This window comes from Branchiostoma floridae, chromosome 1 (assembly GCF_000003815.2).
Source record: "Branchiostoma floridae strain S238N-H82 chromosome 1, Bfl_VNyyK, whole genome shotgun sequence".
NCBI classification, from domain to species: domain Eukaryota; kingdom Metazoa; phylum Chordata; class Leptocardii; order Amphioxiformes; family Branchiostomatidae; genus Branchiostoma; species Branchiostoma floridae.
Window position 1 is genome coordinate 31,350,517 of NC_049979.1, and position 22,285 is coordinate 31,372,801.

The 22,285-nt window shown below is 41.3% G+C and overlaps 1 protein-coding gene across 1 annotated transcript in view; it reads right to left on the reverse strand.

Moving 5' to 3' along the window:
* Positions 1–22,285, reverse strand: part of LOC118422917 (nuclear RNA export factor 1-like) — a 30,036-nt gene that overhangs the window by 4,958 nt on the left and 2,793 nt on the right. Inside the window, exons 5-25 of the mRNA XM_035830822.1 lie at positions 19,080–19,266; positions 18,559–18,662; positions 17,498–17,663; positions 16,927–17,263; positions 16,292–16,454; positions 15,668–15,751; positions 14,493–14,597; positions 13,251–13,325; positions 11,933–12,002; positions 11,346–11,434; positions 9,561–9,668; positions 8,940–9,049; positions 7,060–7,096; positions 6,581–6,649; positions 5,819–5,877; positions 5,049–5,109; positions 4,288–4,340; positions 2,938–2,996; positions 1,922–2,037; positions 1,337–1,379; positions 594–669 (exon numbers count right to left, since the gene is read on the reverse strand). Coding sequence (XP_035686715.1) covers positions 594–669; positions 1,337–1,379; positions 1,922–2,037; positions 2,938–2,996; positions 4,288–4,340; positions 5,049–5,109; positions 5,819–5,877; positions 6,581–6,649; positions 7,060–7,096; positions 8,940–9,049; positions 9,561–9,668; positions 11,346–11,434; positions 11,933–12,002; positions 13,251–13,325; positions 14,493–14,597; positions 15,668–15,751; positions 16,292–16,454; positions 16,927–17,263; positions 17,498–17,663; positions 18,559–18,662; positions 19,080–19,266 — 2,171 coding nt within the window. The remainder of the gene's footprint in view (positions 1–593; positions 670–1,336; positions 1,380–1,921; positions 2,038–2,937; positions 2,997–4,287; positions 4,341–5,048; positions 5,110–5,818; positions 5,878–6,580; positions 6,650–7,059; positions 7,097–8,939; positions 9,050–9,560; positions 9,669–11,345; positions 11,435–11,932; positions 12,003–13,250; positions 13,326–14,492; positions 14,598–15,667; positions 15,752–16,291; positions 16,455–16,926; positions 17,264–17,497; positions 17,664–18,558; positions 18,663–19,079; positions 19,267–22,285) is intronic.

Genomic DNA, 22,285 nt, shown 5'->3' on the forward strand with positions numbered 1-22,285 from the left:
CCAAGGTTTCCACTGGTCACTACTGATGGCAAATCTACTTCCACAATAAAAAGGTAGTCCTGTAGCATTTTTGACACCATAGGGGCTGTGTCTAGGACACGGTATAGGAATACGAAGTACCCCATCCCTCCCCTTCCATCGCCTTTTACCTCCCCAGCCAAAGTCTGGAGCCATTTTTACAAATGGGTGGAGCGAGGAATGTAGGGTCAAGTGCCCTTACAAAGCACACAACATTGGTGGTATGTCAGGGGATTCTAACCCAGACCTCTGGGTTCTGGGTCAAACACCTTAACTGTTGTGCCAACACAACGGTCCACAATGTACATCATACATACAGTACTACTTTATGAATGGTACAGTCATTATGGTAGTCTGTACCACAGTTTATAGTACAATTAATGAGGAGTGAGTCAGTCATAGAGTTACCATTTCCAAACAATGGTCGCATGAATGGCTCTCCAAGACAATCCCAGTACCCTTAGAAATAAGCCCTATTTTGACCAATTTCTATTAATTTTTACTATCATGAAAAAAGAGGTATTGATGCTGCTCTGTCTGTTTGTTTGTCTTGGTGTGTGTTCAAGTTTGCTCACCCCTGTGGAGCAGGAACGGCTGTGAAGACCCTGGAAAATGCCCTGATGGGAGGGTTGCCGCCTGACTTGCTCACCACTGGAACAAAAGATTGACACTTTGAAGATCTGTATTAATTACACTACAGACTGGTGCAAAAGGGACGCAAGTATTTGGTGTCTTCTTGGGTAACATGATCAGGCTTTTAGCTAGGATTTTATTATAGGGGGTCCAAACTTCTTGGTGAGTCACGGTAAGTGATACAGGTACAACTAGGGGTGGGTACCGGTACATAAAATTCAGGTCCAGGTTCGGTTTAGGTCTGGACCTGAACCTGATTCAGTATGTGGAAACTTGTGAATGGACGATACTCAAAACAATGGTCCATTTTGCTACAAAGAAAACTGTTTTGTGGTGTATTCGACTTCCACTAGTGTTTTAAAATCCTACAAGGCTAACTGCCTCTGTACGATTGACTGTAAAACTTGGTAGAAATGACTATAGACTCTACTCTACTTCGCTCTTGTTATTCTCCTCGACTGGTAAGCCTTAAAACGTGTGAATGCCTGATCATAAAATCTGTTCATTTTTCAATAGGTCCAACATCTGGTCCAAAGATTTTTTTCAGGTCCGTTTTTTTCAGGAAAAGTCCAATAAGAAATAAAGGTTTTGTACCGGTACACCATCAATACACCTTCGGGCAAAAGGGCAAATAAAAGTCTCCAATATCACAAACATTCATAACTTTAATATGACGATTACTGACCTTCTCTGAAGACTCCAGACACAGTAAAGCATATAAGTGAGTTCTGAAAGACAAAAGCGTAAATATTCTAAATACTGCATGTGTGTAAAAACTCTAATTTTGCAACAGTACACTAATTTATCAATATAGTTGGTACAGCGGTACACTGTATCAAATACAGTACTGATACCATCAATAAGGTACAGGTAAAAAATACTGGAACCCTGGTGTACCAGTACTGTACCTGTATCTGATTAGTGCAAGTCAGACAGGATAACAGGTAAGAGGATAGCCACTTTGACGGATAAAGTTACCCTGAAATAACAGCAGTCTCTGAGCCCCCCCCCCCCCCCCCAAAAAAAAAACAACAAAGGGTCAAGGTTTTAAGGGTCAGATTTGTGTTGCATCATGTGTCTACCACAATAAACACGTTTTTATTGGTATAACCATACTTCTATCCTTATTGAAGATGTAGTTCACGTACATGTTCAGGTCCGGACCTGTACCTAAACCCGTGTACCTGTACCTGAACCTAAAATTTGTTTAGTTACACAGCTCTAATAGTTGTTCACCAATTTTTCCGAACACCCATTGTGCATGACTTACCATGGCCACGCCTACATCTATGACGAAGGAGTTCGGGTCGTGCTGCGTGTGGGGGAGCTCGTTCAGGAACGCCACAACGTTCAGACGGGAGTGCTTCAGGAACTTTACACGCTGGGCTACAAAAAAAGGAAGAATGTACATGCTGTCAGTGTACAACTAACATCTTTGTGGTGACAACATTTATCAATTGATAAGACTTACCAGGGCTCGAAATACTGGGTGCAGGTGCACCCAAAATTGGAGCTGTGCACCCAATTATTTTCTGTGGGTGCACAGGGTGCACCCAAGTATTTTTTCAGGTTTATGTATGTAAAGATATCAAAGTACTAGTATACAACATATTCTTGACATCTAAGTTAGAAAGATAATAAAAATGTCTGTCAATGGTACTTGTTTAAGAATTTGATAGCTTGTAACTAAGCATCATTATTAGGTTATTACTTAAATTTAAGTGGTGCAGTCAAATTTTTTTTGGTGCACCCAATTTTTTAAGCTGGATGCACCCGTGCACCTAATCCCAAAAATGAATTTCGAGCCCTGCTTACAATGGACTGATCCTGTTCAACACTGTATAGAACAAATAGAACCCTCATTTGATTTCTAACGTCGCTAACAGCGCTAGTAGGACAGAAATTGCTGCCGACCCACTGTCAACTTTGCTGACTTTGGTTTACTGTTTTCTGACACTAAAACCCTCCCAGAAAAGCTATGTCTTCTCGCTTTCTATCATTATCCATGTCTGAATGTGACAATGTTTCAACACGGATCAGTATCACACAAATGCAGAACAGATGTGATACAAGCTGAGTGCTCGAGCTGTTTTGTTCTTCATCTTGCTTTGTCATTAGCATGTATGCAGTTGTTCACACAGTGTACATAACCTGCTTTACAAGTGATCACCAATAAAGTCGTGCTACAATGTAAGTGGCTATTGTTAAGATAAATGTGGATCCAAATAACTGAATAAAGTATGTTAATAAATTACAATTTGGTAAGAAAGGATGAGGTTTACTTACAAAGGTCATTCACAAACAGGAGATTTCGAGAATCTCGACAGAAATCCTGTAGTGATTTCCTAGGTGCAGTGGAGAAAGTACAAGTACATCTATCAGTAAACTCATCTAAATACTGAAGAACTAGTAATTTCTACTTCTCATTGAACTGTCAAGTTTAGTGGAATTACAGTTGTGCCAAATACTGAGTAACTATACAACAGTGACGTCCTCATTGTCACATAAACGTGTTATCAACAACAGCATTATAAACATAAATAATTGCCTTAGCCATGAAGATAATGTTTTTGGTTTTGCTATGGTGGATTTGCTGTGGACGTAAGCAGCATAACTATATAGAAGCTCTTGATGTATATTCATGATATTTGGTAGCGGGTAAAATGTTGGGGAGACAAAAGGTCAAGATCGAGAATGTGCCTCCTGGTGGCTTCCTACGTTACTGCAGCGGAACTTGTTAAACAATGTGTCTTAAAGTTTGTTATCAGCATAACTCAAGAAACTGTGGAAGGATCTTCATATTTGGAACGTGGTCGAGAACAGAAAGTTTGAGGTCTAGTTTCCCGTAAGTGTTCATATGGTCATAAGTTTTGAGTGGTGGATGGCAGGGTTGGACAAGTCCACTAGCCCGATTGTCCTGGATGAGTAAAAGTGTCCACTGGGCAAGTGAATGTCCTTCCCCACTTGTCCGATTGGGCAAGTAAGATTTTTCCATGAGATTTTGATATACTTGTTGCTTATCACATTTAGCGCATCAAGCATTGGTCAACACAGAAAAATAGAGCCAATAATAAATGAATTCCATTGCTGCGCATCAAAATACATAGTGAAAAATGTTAGATAAGTTTTGGGGCAAGCAGACAGCTGGTTCGGGCAAGTAAAGTTTGCATGTACTTGCCCGATTGGACAAGTGAATTTTAGAAAACTTGTTAAACCCTGGCAGCGTGCAAAATACCCACTTGCACACTTGCACATTGCAACCAATTTTTGCTTGGTGCAACTTACTTCTACTAAACTCAGGTTGCACAGGGTGCAACTTAGATTTTGAGCCTCATAACTCGATTTTGTTGTCAATTTACTTGGAAGAAATAAATGGACCGAGGCAGCTCTGTTTCATATCAGCCAAATATGTATGTATCATTTGTACCTTTTTTTCAGAAATTAGTGAATTGTAGGTGGTGCAACTTGAAATTCAGTTGTGCAACCTAGTCTTTGCCCTGGGTTGCACACTGTGCAACCTGGCTTAGAAAAGTATTTTGTACACTGCCTGGGATAGCTCTTGGGGCTGGGAGTAAGTTTGGGCCCCCTTGCGGCTTGTTTCTAATGACATCACGCTGTATGAAGTATTACACCAACCTGTGGTAGTGGGGGGCACCGGGGGGGTAAGACATGCAGAAGGAGAAGTATGCCTGTAAAATAGATAAGCAAATGTTTAATTGGTATAAATAGATAGTGTAACTGTAAGGCACTAAAAGTGCCAATAACTCCTACTCCAATAGCAGACATAAGACTATTTGACCATGTATACAGTTACTGTAACAACATACAATGTACAGGACAGGGTTAGACAAGTCCTTTTGGCCCAATCGCCCAGGGCTAGTGAAAGTGCCGATCAGGCAAGCACATGTCCGAATTTCTGCTTTGCTATTAGAAAGAATACTGAAGCTAATGATTAGCCTACTTCATTATGATACTATATAAATAAATTATGCATGTTAGCCCTTATTGTTGTTGCCATACTTTTGTACCATGTACAATTGTCATGCAATAAAGTTCTTCTTCATGTCCTCCTGTACTTGTCAGTTCAGGCAAGTGCAAATTTTCCATGGGTGCAATTTTTACACTGAATGTTCTATGTTGCTAGATATTGGTCTAGTTACATGCTTTAAAAGTACTGTTTTTTTGCTGAAAAATAAAACGATTTCCATGTATAGAAACATACATGTACAACTGTTCATGTACCTGGTCCATTCACTGAATTTTGGGCCAGTGATTACTAGTAGTGGTAGTAGTAGTAGTAGTAGTGATTAGATGCAATTTTTTGTGTGTATGCCTTATGGAGCAGGTGGACTTTTAAAAACTTGTTCTTATTCTTTAGCTACTGACTTGATGCTTACCTGGTCGTGGTAGGCCTCCAATAGGCCTTGTCTGTCATCAGAGTCATATACGATGAAGAACCTGCCACCAAAAAAGTGTTTTAGTCCTTCAAAGCTAACAAACCATCAACAACCTGGTTAAATGCCTACACCTACAGTGGGCCAATGACTTCATCCTACCTTTTGGTAACTTCAACCAAAAACAATGATCATGGGCTATAAACATTGAGTTAGATGACTAAACTAGAAGTGCACTCTACCGAGTCTCCACTCTGTTCTTAGACAAATATAGAGTTTGTCAATTTACATCAATTTTAGTTTTTGGATGACATAATATAAGTGAACATTTCCTCCTTGGTTAAACATACATATTTATGGCCTGGTCGAACGCCACTTAAAAGAAATTTGTGCATTATTTGTGTACAGTGTCTAAAACAAAAAAGTACTCTATTTTCTAATAATGGTAAACAAACAAAGAGTACTAGCATTACCAACAGAAGAAAAAGACTGCTACATTTCAATGTAGAAGACAAGATAAGACAAGACTTAGCACATATACATTGTATATTCTTACAATAAGAATGCAACTACATTTTGTACATCAGCCACTGTAGACATAATTTTGTGACGTAACTCTAAATACTATGCTGGTCTTCTACACCCAAACATTCATACCCACACGCATACAGATACATAAACACACACATACGAACGATACTGAAAACAAAACCTTCTTGGCGAATGTAACAAAATACATGTAATAGTTTCTGATCAACTGATATTAGACTGACTTTTCTAGAAAGTCCGTGATGATCTTCCTGCACATGTCGTTGTTGTCAAAGTTGCTCCCCTGCAATATCAACAAGACAGGACGATTATTTCTCTACAATACAAATGTAAGGCCAAGTAAAACTTAACACATGGAAGCATTGCATCATCAACACATATGGTCATCAGTTCGATAAAAAAACTAAGACACTTTTGCTATTTCTAGTGTACAAAATACAACATACAAGACGACTAGCAAAAAGTTGTCATGTTTCTAGTTTTCTCATTTACATTTTGGCCAAATGATCGACAAATAAAGTTTAACAATTGATGTAAAACTGAAATGTATCGGGCAATTGTGTTTTCAACATCTGGAACAGTCTGTCACCAGACATACGTCTAAACTCTGGCTTCCTTTAAGAGACTCTTAAAGTAACGGGAACGACCAAAATGAACAGACTGGAATCATGTAGCAGCTGTCACTATTATATATTTTGTACCATGTATCGAAAACTGCGTGTATAGACTTATAAGGACTTTATAATGATGTCAACTGTATTGTCATATACTATGTTTGACCCTTGCCTCCTCCCTCCTGACCTCAGTGAAAAGTGGCCTGTAGGCCGATTTGAGCTTTCATGAATAAACAAAGGTTCAAACAAACAAAACATCATATTGTGATCAAACCAAAAAAAAACTATTGGTTGGCAGGATATTGCTAGGGGTGGTCAAATAACCAGTAACAAAGCATTTTTCCCCTTCTTCCTGATCTAGATAGCCATTACCTTTGTCTCCGGTAGTGTTGTGTTGGACTCCAGGTCAAAAGCGATGGGTGGGGGGAGCTCGTGGCCATCCTGGGGGGTGGGGATATGGGATGTCACAACTAACATACAACACATTGTAGGGATGTTGTAACTCACAGTTGACTTAGTACCATTACCTTAAATATTTGCAAGTTTTGTAACCTTTGGTAAGGATAGAAATACAAGGTATTTTGGACCTGTACGTGAATGATTTTTGCAGTACTATACTGGTACACAGGACTGGTGTACATCCCTAATACAATGTACTTGTGGTAATGCACCAATGTGTGAACACCACAGAATTTTTTAAACGGATGTTGAATGCAGTTTTAAAAACAACCCCCCAACAAACAAATATATAGTATCTGCATCTTGTGAATGTGATAGACAAAAATGTTACCAGCTTTAAATTAGAAAAACTAAAGAGTTCGACATAAGGGCTTTATAAAGCACCAACTCACCAGCCTGGCTACCTTGGGGAACCTCTTCCTCACAGCGCTGTAGAGAAAGTACAAATCAAACACATCTGGTCTGTTAGACAACTGCAGTACTGTGCATGAACAACAGGGGGAGACCACCAACACGGACTCACTCACACACAACTATAGCTGCGGGAAAATCTGGTATCTTCTGTCTACGTTTTCCTGAAATTGTCTTCCTCCAACGGTCAATGGTCTGAAGTGTGATTCAGTCCCTATTTTTCATATGTAGCTTACCCAAAAGCCAGAAGCATTGCGGCTGTTAGCTACAAATGGCTTTGCTACAAACTTGAAAAATGGCCTTCTCTACAAAGTGTTTTTTCTTGCCTGTCACCTTTTCCTGGTAATACAGAGCCTCTTCAAAATTTACTCATGTCTTTATTGGAGTCAGATAAAGCCTCACTGCCTCAAGTTTGCCGTTCAAATGTCTTCTTTCTTCTGGTGCTAGTGTGTTCTCCATTCTTTATTGGGTACTTTATTCAAGATGTCATCTTTTGCCTGTTTTGCTTCTTTTTTTTTCCTCCGTCCATGTTCAAAGGACGTCACTGTGAAGACAAGTGGCATGTACACATGTTACACTACCGATGTAACAACTGATGTGCACCGACAAAGGATAGGGAGAAAAAATGAGAGAGAAACGGTATGAAAGAAGGGTGGGGAACGGACATGAGTTTTACACCAAGGTTCCTGTGATATGACGTCCATGTTCAGGCGACTGCTCCCTGTGAGGTTGACTGAGTCTAGCGTGCCAGTAGGGCTGGCAGCTCAGTGGTATGAGGGGCTGGGAACGCAGGCTGCGCCTGGCCTAGGTTGTCCCTCACAACTGGAGGGCCCAAACCCGTCATGGGCTTACAGCCTGGTCCCGCCCAGGAGAGGCTATACAGTAACGTGGTCTAGCGACCTCGGCACGTGCCATGCCTTGCTCTCTCCTGACTCCAACTTAGGGCTCAGCCATTTTATCTCCAGCCCTATATTCCTCCCTTCCATACAGTTGTTATCCCTTCGTCCTTATATGGAGTGGTTCCTCTGGGTTCTGAGTCAGGATTGGATGGTGTATTTACCAGTACTTTTGTCCAGGGAAGGGGGAGGACAGACAAGTGACAACAGAAGAGTAGTTCCTAGGAAGAAGGATAGACAGGGATGACATGCATGTGCGGTAAGATGAAGGAGAAGATGAGGGGGAATGATGATGATGGTAAGGAGGAAAAGGAGCACATCTGGTTGTCTTAGACATCTTGCCACTGAACCAATGAGAAAACATCACAGTGCTACATGGAGGAATGGTTGATGGCAATGGAAACTTCTTCAGTTTTTTTTACTGTAGTTGTCAAGGCCTGAAACAAGATATTAAAACATTTTTTCAGATACGTTAGTGCCACTGACGAAAGACACCGGATAGTTGTCTGAAAGTTCTGGCCGTTTCCAAAATTGCATCCAGTTGCTTGAGTAACTACTTTTGGAACATCTTTTCAGATATTTTTCTACATGTTTTTCAGCTTGACTTGAATCTGAGCTCCAATTTCTCAAAGTGTGCTGCGTGACTTTCCTGACTCCAGGCTGTACAACTGCAGTGTTGACGAGATTTTACCATCAGAAACCACACTTACTTTACAAGTAGGAGGCTACGAATGCGTCCCAAACGACATACATACATACGGCCTTTGTGACGTTGTCTTCGCTATACATACATACATACGGCCCTTGTGACGTGGTCTCCCCTATAAATACATACATGTACATACGGCCTTTGTGACGTGGTCTCCGCTATACATACATACATACGGCCCTTGTGACGTGGTCTCCCTCTATCTACCACCGTTACCTTGCGGGGCCACACCCTCAGCGGGTGTTCCCATGGTTACCTGATGTAGGCCGACTGTTCTTTGAAGTGGTTACACACGGGATTGCCATCCAACCACAGTTCGTCCAGCTTCCACTCCTTGATCTTGTCTAGCTCAAACTCACTCTTCAACTGAAAAATAAAAAACAGCTCTTTTTATGTTCCCTTTTTATGTCATACCTGGGCCATGAAAACATCTAATAGTACAGATGTTCTGAATAGGGTTATAACTTAGGTTATCACATGGGGTTCCACTGTTATCACACGAGCTTTCTTAGAATCATTCTAATGAACTTTGCATGCACCAAGTGCACCGCTGTCACGAATTATAATACTGGGCTTAGACGTTGGGAAATGATGTCATTACAATTTTGTTTGAAGACAAGCAATTTCTAAAAAACTTTTTGGACATTTTGCATTGAAATGTGTGTTCTGTATGACATAATATAGAAATCAAAGGAGATTGATAGATTCGTAGATCTCATTCATATAATAAAGTCAGCGTGGTGAGGCCTAACTGTTGGAAATGGTGAAAATGTTTTAGCACACAGACAACAGCTCCCCCTACCCCGGTGTGCGAGAGGTTCAGGTACTTGTTTGAAATGGTGAAAATGTTTTAACACACAGACAACAGCTCCCCTACCTCGTTGTGCGAGAGGTTCAGGTACTTGACACCCTTTCTGACAGACACCAGGTCAGCCAGGTCTCCCAAGTGGAACAATCTGTTGTTGCTCATATCAAGATGTTCAATCTGGAAAAAAAAAAGAAAATCATGATGATCTGTCAACCCCTTCTTGAGTTATTCCCTTTAAAAGTCTGACACTAAACCAGTCCCTGCAGTTCCAACCAAGTCGCTGGAGGGCACAAATCTATATCACTTACTCATTGCCTCAAGAGCTGTCTATGAGCTGTCTACCACTGGAAAATCATGATTACAGCATGTCCAGAACTTGAGATAACGAACTCGGAAGATCTGGTGCAGTAACAGAACAGACCACTCGGGGGCCATATCTAATCGCTTCGAAGTCTCATTCAGACCTACCCACATACCAAATATCAATACAATCCATCCAGGCACTCTTGAAGTTATGCTGGTGTTCTACAAACATAGATACATACATACATACATCAAACGCTTCCCAAAAACATAACCTTTTTGGCAAAGGTAAAAATCCCTTAAACCTCAAGACTGCATTTTGATTGTACTGTATGTTTAAACTGCACTATGAAAATTTATGACTGGCGAGCAAAAACTAAGCCGAGGGTTTGTTCAGGCCCTTTCACACAGCATAAAAATTGGCTGCCTGTGAATTCTACATGACATTTAAAACGGCCAGATTTCTCTTGATCATCACAAGATCTTACGGAATCAATCAAAATTTGCATTCCAATAAGCCCCATTGAGTGTTATCGAGCAGATTTTAAGGTAAAAAAATATGCCTCTCTGGCGATGTTAGAATTTGCCGACGTTTTGGCGATCAACAAATATGGCAGAAGCTCACCAACTATGTAACAGGGGCTTTACTAATGTCAGATTTCAGCACAGTAGAAAAAAATGCTGTGTTTGCAGTTTTGAACAGTTAATATAAGAATATGAAGTGAACATTATTACCTCTTCGTATAGATTATCATTAAACATCTACATGAACTTGAACAATGTATAAAATAACAAAATGATACTAAAAATACCAGTGCTTCTCTGGTCACTTCGGCCAGATTTAAAAAAAAAAAAAGAATCCCTACCTATATAGTGACACTACCTTTTTCAGGGCAATTACTGAAAACATAACAGTTTTCTCTCTAAGCCTAAAGCTAAGGGCACAACCCGCCGCACGTACAGTTTGTCTGTGCGTTTTTTTTGGAGGCCACGTCCGCCACGTATTTCTAAAAACGTGGGGAACGACTGGCAAGAGCAGGGAGGGAGTACGTCAACACACGGCACACAAAGTTTTGCCTGCACGTAAAGTTCTACAGCATGTCTGTGTGCTTCAAAATCCGTTGGATTCCTTACGAGTTCGTACGGAGGCGGTACTTACCACTTACGGATCCCAAAAGATTGCCCACGTTTTGGTACGTAGACAGCCCATATTTGCACGTACGGCGGGTTGTGCCCTTAGCTTAAGCTACATGTACATGTATAGTACCTACCACAGGCACATTCTCCTTGATGATTGCTATGACAGAGTTCATGATTGTATACCTACCACAGGCACATTTTCCTTGATGATTGCTCTAACAGAGTTCATGATTGTATACCTACCACAGGCACATTTTCCTTGATGATTGCTCTAACAGAGTTCATGATTGTATACCTACCACAGGCACATTTTCCTTGATGATTGCTCTAACAGAGTTCATGATTGTATACCTACCACAGGCACATTTTCCTTGATGATTGCTCTAACAGAGTTCATGATTGTATACCTACCACAGGCACATTTTCCTTGATGATTGCTATGACAGAGTTCATGTACATCTTCCTGCTCAGGGCCACACGGATGTCCTGAGCTTGTAGTTCTGTGGGCGCAAACACATCACAAAGTCAGGTGGTTAACAGCACATATTACATACTATTATTACATCAGATGCTTGATTTTGAAGCATAAGGCAACACCAAATATATTTGGTGGTTCGCGGATCTGAAATAAAATGTACTTTTCCAGAAAAAAACAAAGCCTGAGGACCAGGTTTATGCCGCACTCAGTTTTACAGAATCAATTATTAACGATTACCTCCAAAAATCCGAGAACCAAGAAAAAAAGGGTGTCAGGCCTTGTCAGGCACATTGAAATTTAGTAGTAATTTAAGTAGAGTTGAAATTAATGCTTTTTGTTGAACGGCACTAGTGGATAAAGTACCATGTATGTACTATTAATCTAAAATCATCATCTTTTGGAAAATAACACACCCCTCTGGAGTTTTATGGCTCCTTTAAAAAGACTCAGTCTTTTATAGTCTCAGTACAGAAGACTGAGATTACAGAAAGAGTTGCCACAAGTTGAAACACAGTCTTACCGATGTCTCCGAACAGATTACTGAGGTTGAGCGCAGACGTGGCAGCGTCAAACCTCTTTGCCATGGACAGCTGTCAAAAGAGAACAGTGTACCTTAGCTTAACTACAACATTACTGGACAACGTTAGAACACCCATACAGTACAGTAGATCATGTTACAATTGGTTCTTCACTTTACCTAGACCTTATCATGCCTTGACCTGAGTCTTTAAGCAAAAAATGTGTTGTGTTTCCTGTTTCAGTCCTGAAAAAATTATCCGTGCACAGGGATGATCCTTCTTCTTTTTTTGGACTTTGCCAAAACTCTTGTGATACAATACAATTAAAGTAAAACTGAAAAGCATTAAGAACATAATGTTTTCAATGCCAGACTTTACTTCTATGCATAATAGTTACAAATCTGTGAATACATTCAGGGTTGGACAAGTTTTCTAAATTCACTTGTCCTTTCGGGCAAGCACAATAAAAATTTACTTGCCCGAACCAATTTTTCACCTGCACAAAATTCAAATGTCACTTCTATATGCTTTTTCACTTCCAGCAAAGGCTTCTTATCATTGCCTCTATTATTCTTTGTTGACCATTGCTTGATGTCATGACCGTAAAACGGGTAAAAAGTACATGTACATGTATATCAAAATCTCTCTCATGGAAAAATCTTACTTGCCTGATCGGGCAAGTGGGGTAGGACATGCACTTGCCCGATCAGCACTTTCACTTGCCCGATCAGCACTTTCACTTGCCCGATCAGCACTTTCACTTGCCCTGGACAATGGGGCTAGTGGACTTGTCCAACCCTGACATTAATCATTCACCAGATAGGACAAGAGGGTTTGTTTACTTGAATAGGAATCAGGCTGAATAAAAATTCTAACTTATTGGACTAAACTATGCGACTCCTCTGCCCACACAAAAAAAGGCTGGGGTTGGCAAGTTTTTCTAGGATAGGTCAAGAAACAGGAAACACGACAGTACACTACTTTGTATAGTGTCCCTGATAAAACGTGTACTCCAAATCATTAGCTACTTTATCCTGGAGAAAGTCAAGACAATGTTCTTAATCCTTAAACTGCCAAACCCGGATATATCCGGCACACATATACATGCCCTGTGTGCCGCACCCGGACATATCCGGGATAACATATTCCCCCGAAGTAGCAACTTTGCACGCGCGTAGCACACGAACCCCGGAAGTTAGGGACTTCGGCCTTATTCAGGGGGTTCTTTTTGGAGGTCAGCAGCCAACTCTGGCACTGATAGCATTTTATAGTGCTGAAACTCTGGCAGTTTTAGGATTAAGAAACTAATACACGTCTTACTTTTATTGCTTCCATTGTGGTCTTGTTCACCATTTTGATGGTTTCTGGTGTCTCCACTCTGGAGAAAACCACCACCTGGATAAAAAGAGATTGTTTTTAATGTTAGTCATCTTGATGATAAACACTTATAACATTTCAACAATATTGTCTGTATTACTGTAACTTCTATTTATATAGCATAGTAGAGTTTTCTTTTACACAACCAGTAAATATTACCTGCTAACATTTTGATGGCTACCAGACATCTTCTTCAAAGCTTTTAAGATGTCTGATAGGACTATTTCTTATATTGTCCCGAAATTTTCCCATAGTGCACATCCAGTTGTCCTGAGCCAAATTCTGGTGACCACTGGCCATATAGACACTTATTTGTTTTGAGCCACAAGCTCTGCATGGAATAGGTAGCAAAGGTAGCAAAAATCGTAACATTACACAACATACAGGGCTCGAAATACTGGGTGCATGTGCACCCAAAATTGGAGCTGTGCACCCAATTTTTTATGTGGGTGTACTTCGTGTCCACTGGTCAACTCACACTTCTAACAGAGAAGTCATGCAGCGTGTTAAGTCCCTAGTAGGCCCGCGTCCAAGTTTCCTGTCACTAGTGAAAAAGAAGAAACTACAGTGGTTTGGCCATGCTACAAGAGCAAAGGGTACTTTGACCCACACCATACTCCAAGGAAGAGCGGAGGGTGCAAGACCTAGGGGTCGTCCACGACGGACTTGGACTAGTGATTTGAAAGAATGGTCGGGACAAACAGTCATGACAACCATCTTGCAACCTTGGCTGAGGACAGAAAAGGGTGGAAAACTTATGTTGATGGAAGTGCTGCCCCTACGGCCGGTGAGGCTATGGGACCGGTGAGGTGAGGTGAGGTGAGGTGAGGTACCCAAATATTTTTGTAGGGTTATCTATGTAAAGATACTATTATGCACCATATCATTGATATCCAAGTGTTAAAAATATAATAAAATGTCTGTCATAGTACTTGTTAAGGAATTTCAAGTTGGAATTTGGGTTCATAAAAATTTTAGGTACTCGGAAGAGGAGCAGTAAGGTTTGTAATTTGTATTATCCACCTAATTCTACTTTATTTTATGTGGTGCACCAAAAACTGTTTGGTGCACCTAATTTTTCAGGTTGGGTGCACCAGTGCACCTAATCCCCAAAACGAATTTCGAGCCCTGCACAAAATGTCACGTTGTGCAAACAGTCAAGTTAAAAGAATGGCAAATGCTTACCCTGTAGCCCTCTTTGGTCCGTACTTTCCTACTGATGCCAGTCAGACCGTCGGCCGTGGCCTTGTCGGGAACGTAGAAAACGGCGTTGTTCTTCTCGTAGTGAAACTGAAACAACATTCCAACAAAGACATTTTATTGTATCCCTAATTTGAACCTTCCTTGTACTGCTCTTTGCACCTAACAGACTTCCAATGGTGTGGTCATTTGAAAATCAACTCAGTCCTTCATAAAAACCTCAACAAAAATATATAAAGATATTTCAGTTATATCCAGTCCTTGATGAAAGACAGGGAGGAGTGGAGACGACTTTCAAGCTTGGCTCGAGCGGGAGCTCGACCAAAGTAAAGTAAAGTAAGTAAGTTCAGTCTCAAGATACATGCCTTTCCATTTGCGCCAAATTCCAACTCATTCAATGAAAGAATGAGCCTGTTAGTACAAAACTAAAGTCATAACATTTTGGCTTCCACTTGTATGTGTGTGTGTTTGTGTGTGTATTTGTGTGTGCACCTCTATGCTTCTGTATAAGTCATTATTAATGTATAGACATGTACAGTCAAACCTGTATTTGCGGCCAACTTTGCATAGCGACCACCTGGCAATTGCAGCCACATTTTGTCGGTCCCTTGGATTTTTCCCATTGACCTAAGCATTAAGAAATAGTCTATAGCTGCCACCTGTCCAACGCAGCCACGGCCACACGATTTCTGGTCCCGTAGATACAGAAACACTGCTTACTGCGACCATACAGCGGACATATGTCACCCTGCGCCGGGTGTAAGATCGTATTTTGCGAGGATTTCGAGTTCCTGACAGAGCCATTTTGGCAGTAGCGGAAGGTACGCATACCTTGAACATAAGAGCGCAAGTCTTTGTCTGCAAATTTACCAACATTGCGCATGACAATATCAATCATTTTCGGTAGATTTTATCTTGGCCAGGTCAGTTGAATTTGAGTCAACTGAGACAATGTTACTTGGTGAAAGATCAGTGGGTACTGAAATCATGTCTAGCTTATTGCGCGGTCAATTGATAATCATTTTCTCTATAGTTGCCACCTGTCTATAGTGACCACAATTCTCCAGTCCCTTAGGTGGTCGCTATAGACAGGTTTGACTGTATGTATGTGTACATGTGTGTGTGCCTTGAAATACATGAGCATCCAAGCCAACACCTACCTCTGTAGGCTGGAATGGTACAGGACAGGTTTTCTGCAGTGTGCTCATCAACCAGTCCTTGTTACTTCTCTTTCCTTGAACAATCTAGAAAATAAACAACGATGGTAAATACATTTTAAAAACTCCTCCTGCTCTCAAAGAGACATGAACGGTTCTGTACAAATACAGTAATTTAAAAAAAATGTTGATTGCCAAAAAATATTCAACTTCAAGGCAAAAATCTTGGACACAAAATCAAACTTTTTTCTTTCAAAAGGAATGAATGAATCCATCCATATTTGAGCCTTCCATTAACAGAGACTGGGGACGCCATAGACTTCCTTCGGATTTGCCACCAGGGACCCCCTAAGTGTTGAAAGTTTAGGTTTTCCTGTCCAATCTCTCCTACCCCCGACTTTTTGAAAAGTTTTTTCTTCTATTTTATTTTCGACCGACCAACCCAATTTTTTACTAAAAAAAATCCGAGAAACAACAAATAAAATTGGTGTGGCCTCATTGGCAGCTCTCATTGGACAAAGACAGGAGTTGGACAGTCAAAAGTTTGGGAAAGTCAAATTTTTGTGTTGCAAATCACAGTTTAAACTTTCCTCTGCTCTCAAACTTTTCCTCCCCGCGTGTACTGACCGTGATTTTGTGCCAACCGTCCTCGTCGCCTCCTTCTGACCGGTCGGAATGACTGGTGCTCGGGGCGTCCAGGTCCCTGTACCCGCCACCACGGCCGCGCCCGCCTCGACCCGAATTATTGGGGCGGTTGGAACGTCTCGAATCGGGTCGGCCGTACGGATTACTAAGGAACGGAAAGACACAGAATACAATCTTAATTCTGCGGAAGCAAAACCTTTCACAATCATATCATAAAGTCACTCACTCACTCACTACCACATCACAAAGAACATGTAAATACTCTTAGAATTTGTTGCAGTAAAACTTTACTAGTCTTCTTTGCCTTTTGTATTGCATACAAACAATATTAATGACTAATCTACAGGTCTAAGAAATGCCAGCAAAGACAATATGTTTTCCCTATCATGAAACATAATAATGAATACTGTGATTCCTGGGTTTTTTTTACATACTTCATGTTCACAGTGACGACTGTAACTTGAACTTATCATTACCGATAGCGTAGAAATCACTGACTTTTCTTATGCGCACCTGCTGTCACCGTGAACATTTAGTTCCGAGAACAAGTTAGATTTTCTTAGACCGTGAAAGTTTGAGAAGACAAAGTGAATTACAGTAATAACAAAGTTACATACTATCTCTGACTGTGCTGTGAGTCGGAGGCATCATCGGACATCTGGATATCTCCCTCGTCATCTTCAAACCTGGATCTGGGCGTGGGCCCTGCGCCCCGCCCTCCCCCCTGCCCCCCTCTGCCCGGCCCTCCTTTCTTCCATCCTCCCCGACGGTTCCCCCTGTATCTGTTCCTGTTCCCGCCCCTCGACTGTCCGCCGCGGCCTCCCGATCTGTAGCCTCCGTCACGGTTTTGATCGTAGCCGCCGCGCCAGGATCCCCCGCCACCGCCTCTGTCACGATTAAACCCAAACCCGCCGCCCCTGTCTCTGGATCCGGAGGACGTTCTGTCGTCGTGACCTAAAATATAGGAAATACATGCATACAGGCTTTTAGCCAGGCACGAGAAAATGCGTCATCTAGAAGCACTTTTCTTAGCATGACAACAAATTTGAAGCACTGGACACACTGGGGAGAAAATTCTATGACGAGCATTAATTCCTGATTGACCAGGGATGCTACCAGGTCATCTGTAGTCACAGTCTTCTACTGTGACCTCCGTAACAGTATTAGGATGCCTTAGAACCTACAGACTTATGCACTGAAACAACTGAACCTGGCTTCNTTTTGGCTGGTACAGGCTGGTGGTGCTGGACATGGAGGGGAAGATGTGTGTCAGGTAGTGCTGCTGGAAGTGCTGGAACAGGAAGTTGAAGCCCTTGGGCTGGAACTGGGCATCCTTCCACTCCAGTTTACGCACCTGCAGCAGGATTAGCAAGTGTATCAGAGACAAGACCACTGTACACACTTGTCTTTTTTCATACCATGCTTTTCAGGCACTACAGTAGCAGCAGTTCTGAGTATGAATGATTCAAAAATATGTCTTTTCCCAGGCACTCAGGAAAGGTACATTACATAAGCATGGAAATGTATGGCAATCTATCAGTGGCCTAATATCCAATGCAAGCAATTATATTAAGTAAGTCAATCATATCAAATCATGCTGAAAAATTATTGGATTCATTTTCAATCATAACAATATTCTATTCATGCAAGGGCAATAGAAAGGTAAGAATAATTCAATTGTCATGCAAAGTATGAGAAAATCCAACTGGAAAGTCATGCATGATCTCCAATCACACCATGCAGTAACAGGCTGCTTGAAGGGAGGTTGATTGGTTCCATTTTGAGATTGATTGTGTCATCTGTAGGCTGATATAGGCTAGCACTTAGCATGGCAAGCACTTTCAAGGTAAACCTGATTAGGGGACATCACGTACAATTACACTCGGCAACAACGTGTGTTATCAACATGTTACATAATTAATAGGACATTTTTGTTATGAATGTAATTACACTTAGTGAATATATAGTGTTTCTTAAATTTCAATACACATGCACATGTAGCTAACATCTAATGTCTATGTATACATGAACTGGTATAAGGGCAAATATGGGACAATACTGTGTAAAAAAATGTGAAGTGAGTTAAACCATTGAAGTGTTAGCACTTTATGAGAAGGTAGGGTGAGCTGAAAGAGGTTAAACATCTTGTGCCTGCCACACTATGCTATCTCCGGAGCCAAAATGATCCATAAATGCCAAACCTCCACCCTCAGACAGCTGAACATGCAGAATGAGCACACCTGTATTACCATAAACTCCAGCACTGCATCTAGGAAGAACTTGGTTTGATCGTCCGTCACCCTCTCCCCAGACTGAGGCGTGAGAACTGCACTGATTTCTGTTGGTACTACAGCTATGGGATCAAAATCACATGTCAACTTCCATCTTGTGGTATTCTCATTGTGCAACATAATTCTGATATGATAATTCTGAAGATAGATACGGGACTACACGTAGACTACATTAAGATCTCTATAGACTCACTTACTTTCCTGTAAACATAATAGATTTATGAGGGATGTATACTGTACATTGTTAAAATAATGTCATACAATAATCATGTAGGTGTTAAAACATTTCATTCCTTTTTGTCATACTAAAAAAGATTTTTCCAGAATCTTGTCCGTACAAAAGAAAACGTGTCTAATTTCAAATAAGCGTAATATGTGTGCCACCATTGCATGGGGAAACAGCATTATATATATATTTATTGTGTGCCAATAAGACCAATAGAGCAGACACCATGCAGTAAAAGCAGGCATCATAATACCATCAGATGCAGATCCATTATGAAAAGCCCCAGTGACCAGGCCTTCCAGTGTGTACATTCCTGAATCTGATGAAGGGCTTGGGAAGCCAGGGATGAGACAGGCAAAGATGAGAAGGCATTCTTCACTGGCGTTCTCCTGCAGAGCCTGTAGCCACAGCATGTACAGTCTCACACCCTCCCGCCGTAACTGCAAACACAAGCAAGTTGTAATCATGAACATGTATGTACATTTGTGACATGACATATCAATCAATCATCAAGTCAATCATAAAATTATACACAACATATAACCCTAAACACAAATTGAAAATCTGCCTCATGTCATTGCTTTTTATATGAATGTTTAAACTTATGTACACCATTCATACAGTACAATATAATAGTAGTAATATCAATATGTATTTTGTGAGGTGTCAGAACATTCACCCAATCAGTCAAGGATGGATGTTATACAGTGAAACCTGTCTATAGGGGTCACTCAGGGGACTGACCAAATTTGGCCCCTATGGGCAGGTGGCCCCTATAGGCAGTATAGCCAAAAAGGTACATTTCACCACAAGCAATAAGTGACAAGGCATTCAGCTTCCACTGAGATACTGAGTATTTATTGACATATTATTAAGGTTATACATTTAAACTAAATATGAGTTTAAAACAAACAGTTTAATCAAATAGATTTGTATTAACTACTACTGCTCCCTTATTTCTGTATAGTCAAAATGTCATTAGCTATTAACAGAGAAGACAGTGTACTATTATTAGACATTAACACTAATCTGAGTCCGACCGACACCTGCTCCGAAATCAGCCGCTAGTTGACGGGGGACTTGCCGTTCTCGGAACGCCGAATGCATGACCAACGTCAATGCGTGTCCCTCGAGAGTCGAAGCCTTCGACATCGTATTTCTGAGTCAAAACTGACAGACATTTGCTTGGTTCTCTTGTCTTTTATACAGTTAGAATTGTCTGAACACGAAGTCAGCGCCGCCATTTTCCTTTGTTCCTCGAGCTGACTTTTCTGGGTAGCTTGGGTCACAGCGCGCGTCTTCGGCAACTTTGCCAATCGAATAGACAAATCTTGTAAATTCCGCTAGTTGCCGGCAAAAATTAGACGTTCAATCACTGCTGATCACAAGTTCATAATCATTTCTAAACATCAAAACGCCACAAAAACTTTCACTTGTTCAGGAAGGCTCGGCTTGGCTTGTCTGCATGCGCCATTATGCCAAGGTGGTCACGTCGAAATAAAACTGTCTCTACGTAGGCTTATTTCTTTGACAAAAATCCAACTTCGTCTAGTTCTTACATAAATAACGTTGATTTAATTGATTCTTATCGTTTTTATACCATAATCACCGTATTTTGTGCTATAAATCAGAATTCTTGTTGCCACATTTTACCTTGGCAAAAATGGAGTCGTCCACTGACCCCAATTGACCTTGTTTATGGTAGCAGAACACAGTTTTCGGCCTATGGGGATTTCTATAGTTAAGGGCCTCAAGGTGACTAGCTTCGACGCAATGAAAAATATAGTAGGGTGCACTTTTGGAATACCAAAATCGGATATGTTTGAGTTGAAGGTACAAGCCACAATATATTAAAAAACAAAAAAATACTGTCGGCGTATCGTCTTCTCACGCCCTCTTTGAAATGCCCCTCTGCGGAGGTCACAGAACTGCAGCCGGCTCACGCTAGAAAGGCAGTTGCGTAATGGAGCGCATTTATACACAAAATAGAAAACTTTCACAATCCAAACCATGCAGTCTCAGAGTCGACACCTTCCGTGACCACGTAGCACAGGTTATATCTGGCTGCCCCTCAAATAAGGCTTTTTACCTCTCCTTCAACAAGTTTATCCGTACTATTTTATGTACCCGCGTCATACACCCCGGGGTTCGCCCACTAATACTGTGTTCTGCTACCTTGAACGAACTTGACCTTGGATTTTTTTTCGTTCAGACAACAAAACTAGTAAAGATGTAAACTTCTGCCAATTAACTTTCCCCACTTTCAAGCGGTTGCTGAGATTTCGGCAACTTTATACTTTGGCACCTGCCACTAGGTAGGCCCCGTACAGGGCTTATAGAACGGGCCATTTAGTGGTCTCATTATCTGATCAAATTCACTATTCTGGCTGCTCTTTTCATTAAAACGGAGACAATCTGTGTCTGTTGTTACGTTAGGAGTGATTTAGGGTTAGATTCAAGGTTAGTTGCCGCAGAAAAAGGGGGGGGGGGTGCGGGTTTCGGGCCAAAGGCGCTTTCACACTAAGTCCCATAGTTAAGCATAGGGAAAGGCCCAAAGTGGCCGTTGCCATGGCAACGGCCGTCTGACGGTAGAACAAACAGGCTTATTTCAAGGGAGTCTACGCCAGGACCTGACATACCAAGCAACTTTGCCCAAATATAACGCTTTTGTCAGTTTTTGGCCAATACCCATTGCGGTTGAAGGTAGCAGAACACAGTTTTCGGCCTATGGGGATTTCTATAGTTAAGGGCCTCAAGGTGACTAGCTTCGACGCAATGAAAAATATAGTAGGGTGCACTTTTGGAATACCAAAATCGGATATGTTTGAGTTGAAGGTACAAGCCACAATATATTAAAAAACAAAAAAATACTGTCGGCGTATCGTCTTCTCACGCCCTCTTTGAAATGCCCCTCTGCGGAGGTCACAGAACTGCAGCCGGCTCACGCTAGAAAGGCAGTTGCGTAATGGAGCGCATTTATACACAAAATAGAAAACTTTCACAATCCAAACCATGCAGTCTCAGAGTCGACACCTTCCGTGACCACGTAGCACAGGTTATATCTGGCTGCCCCTCAAATAAGGCTTTTTACCTCTCCTTCAACAAGTTTATCCGTACTATTTTATGTACCCGCGTCATACACCCCGGGGTTCGCCCACTAATACTGTGTTCTGCTACCTTTATCTGCTGAGGCGGCGCCATCTTGGAAAATTTACGCAAATACAATTCCGATATTTTTGGCCCGCGGAATACGAAAATTAGACCTGCGTACATGGATTTCAAGAGCCTATAACATCAGATACATGAACGGACGGTCTACTTGTAAAATTTGTCCATATATTCTTTCAGTCTGCACAGAAATGACGATGTAGAGAAGGGTAGAGTGCAAAGACTGAGACGAGAAAAACGCCAACAACACGTTGGTGGAAAACTAAATTATGTCGGTACAAGTTGTAAAAT